Source organism: Heterodontus francisci, chromosome 29 (genome assembly GCF_036365525.1).
Source record: "Heterodontus francisci isolate sHetFra1 chromosome 29, sHetFra1.hap1, whole genome shotgun sequence".
Classification (NCBI taxonomy): domain Eukaryota; kingdom Metazoa; phylum Chordata; class Chondrichthyes; order Heterodontiformes; family Heterodontidae; genus Heterodontus; species Heterodontus francisci.
Window position 1 is genome coordinate 41611206 of NC_090399.1, and position 3225 is coordinate 41614430.

A 3225-nucleotide genomic window follows, 5' to 3' on the forward strand; every position below is an offset into this window, starting at 1 on the left:
TTAGCACCTGAAAGGAGAGCTGGTAGACCAGTTTAAACTGAAGGAAAAGATAGTTTATTATCTCTCAAAATTCTAAAAAGTTAAGCCAGATTAATTATTTTAAAAAAATACTTATTATTGATCTGTGTTCATCGCTGGAAAAAGAAGAGTAACACTTCAACTGCTGAACTGGACTGCTGAATTTCCTATCATTGAAGAATCTGTCTTTTCTTTCCATCGTACAACTGCAAAGACTTCAAGCATCCGAGGACTGTTTCTACATTGAAGATTCCATTTCGTCAGGAATGTAAATCTGCCAAGACTTTATTGTCATTCCTATTTTTACGGCAGTTAATTCAACATCAAACTACCATTAGTTTGGGTATATGTATGTGAATGCAGGAGTTTGATTTTTTTAAATAAGTTGTAAGGTCTTCAGATATTGGTTTATCTTAGTAGTGTTTAAGATTTTAGTTTTTTGAAATAAATAGTTAATTTGTTGATATCTAAGGATGCCTGGTTTGCTTCGTCTCATTTGGGGATTATTAGATTGTTTCAATTCGGCTGCTGTTTTCTTTGATTTGGAAAGCTTTAAGATATATACGATGTGACCTGTGGGGTGGTGGGACTGAATTGACTGTGCATTGCTCCCACCGCAGTCAGAATCATATATTTTTGATTGGGGGCTTTGTCCTGCACAGTCATGCCATAACAATGGTCAAACACAAAAAGACTGTGGAAACACATATATGTCGATTTCCTCGAAGTGGAAGGGAAAGTATTTTGTTTTGGTCGAGAACTACAGCAAGTGGATAAATGACGAGTCTATGCCCAATACCACAAGTACCAAAACTATTGAGGTTTTGAGAAGTTGGTTTGCAATTTATGGGTTCCCAGAGGACAAGGTTTAGTTTGCTTCAGCCTGACATCAATAACAAAATAAGCGAAAAGCAAGACAGAGTGAAAATGAGTCATGATACATGAGGCATGAAACTTAGAGAGTTCACTGCAGGTCAGAAGGTCATGGTGAAAAACCACCACAGTGATAAGGAGAAGTATGTGTTTGGAGTTGTTGTGAAAAGACTAGGTGCATTCAGATATCTAGTGTAGATTGGAGAGAGACTCTGTCAACATCATGAAAGAGGAAATCTGACAAAAGGAGAGCATGAGAAACCTCCCATCGTCCAAATTCCAACAGTCCCAAGTGAAAGTCAGAATGAAAGTGCAAGTCAGAAAGGAACTGAAAGTTTGTCAGTATCACAGAATCCACCAGTAGAGCAAAGTGAGTCAGGGTCTTTGATCAAGATGAATCAATCAATTTCACAGTCCCAACTATTAAGTGGAGTTAATAGTCAAAGTCAAAGTTCAGGGTCGACACAGTCTGAGATGTTGGGAGAGCAGAGTCAAGCTAATGGAAATGGAAGAAGATATCCAAACAGAAAGAGAAAGAAGCCAGAAAGATTCATTGAAAGTATGTAGGAAGGAAGATGCAAGTTGTTCTTTTCATTACTTCTTGTCAATGATGATATTTTTTGTGAAAGACAGACAGGTGTTAAAGAAAAACATTTTTTTTTACATGTAAATGACTCTGGAAATATTAGTTACATAAGTTTTCATTGTGATTACAGTAGTAACAGGTATGTAACTTAACTTGTTAAATTTCAGAGTATTGTTATTGTAATATGGGAAATTATATACAAGTACCATTTTATATTTAATGAAAAAAAAATAAGTTGGGAGGGAGTGTCATATACAATATTAAACTGGCTGATTGTATTGCAATTACAATACTATGTCTCTGCTGCCCTCTCTGTTGGGAGGTGTTCCAGCATGGCTGCTCCCAGTGAAGACCTCATGTCGTTTTACTCTGTGAATACACAACACTTTGAAAGTCATGTGGCGAACAATCAGGAAAGATAATTGTTTTCACTGCTCCCCTTTAATGGTTGAGTTTGAAAAGTGGTGAACTGCACTGTAAAACAAACCAGAGTTATCCTGAGGTCTCTGGTTCAATTCTGGCTTGAAAGTGCATGTCAAGGGGAACCAGTAGATGTAGTCTACCTGGATTACCTAAAGTAATTCGATAAGGTGCCACACAAAATGTTAATAGGCAAAATAAGGTCTCATGGGGTTGAGAATAATAGCGTGGATAGAGGATATGTTAATGGATAGGAAGCAAAGAGTGGGCATAAACGAAGCATTTTCAAGTTGGCGGGCAGTAAATAGTTGGGTGCTGTAAGGATCAGTGCTGGGGACTCAGCTATTTCCAACCTATGTTAATGACTTAGGTGCAGAGACAAAGAGTAATGTATCAGAAAGTTAGCAGCCAACTACAACAAGCAGTTCGGAAGCCATATGGAGTGTTGTCCTTTATTGCAAGGGGATTGGAGTACAGGAATAGAAAAGTCTTGCTACAATTGTACAAGGTTTTGCTGAGACCACATCTGGAGTACTGTATGTAGTTTTGGTCTCCACAGTTAAGAAAAGATATACTTGCAATGGAGGCAGTACAGTGAAGGTTCACTAAATTGGACCCTGGGATGAGGGGGTTGTCCTATGATGAGAGGCAGAGTAAATTGGGCCTATATTCTCTGGAGTTTAGAGGAATGAGAGATGATCTCATTGAAACATACAAGATTCTGAAGGGGTTGGATAGGGTAGACCCAGTGTTTTCACTAGTTGAGGAATCTAATACAGGATAAGGGACTGATCATTTAGGACTGAGAGGAGGATAAATTACTTCACTCAAAGAGTTGTGAATCTTTGGAAGCTTTGGAAAGGGTGCAGAGGAGATTTACTAGGATGTTGCCTGGTATGGAGGGAAGGTGTTATGAGGAAAGGCTGAGGGACTTGAGGTTGTTTTCGTTAGAGAGAAGGAGGAGGAGAGGTGACTTAATAGAGACATATAAGATAATCAGAGGGTTAGATAGGGTGGATAGTGAGAGTCTATTTCCCCGGATGGTGATGACAAACACGAGGGGGACATAGCTTTCAGTTGAGGGGTGATAGATATAGTACAGATGTCAGAGGTAGTTTCATTACTCAGAGAGTAGTAGGGGCGTGGAACGCCCTGCCTGCAACAGTAGTGGACTCGCCAACTTTAAGGGCATTTAAGTGGTCATTGGATAGACATATGGATGAAAATGGAATAGTGTAGGTCAGATGGTTTCACAGGTCGGCGCAACATCGAGGGCCGAAGGGCCTGTACTGCGCTGTAATGTTCTATGTTCTAACCCCAGAGGGTTA

The 3225-nt window shown here is 39.4% G+C and overlaps 1 protein-coding gene across 1 annotated transcript in view; it reads left to right on the forward strand.

The window, feature by feature from the left end:
- Positions 1–728: 728 nt before the first annotated feature.
- Positions 729–3225, forward strand: part of LOC137345796 (probable G-protein coupled receptor 139) — an 8430-nt gene continuing 5933 nt past the window's right edge. The window contains exons 1-2 of the mRNA XM_068009049.1: positions 729–884; positions 2268–2405. Of these exons, the coding sequence (XP_067865150.1) occupies positions 729–884; positions 2268–2405 (294 nt within the window). The remainder of the gene's footprint in view (positions 885–2267; positions 2406–3225) is intronic.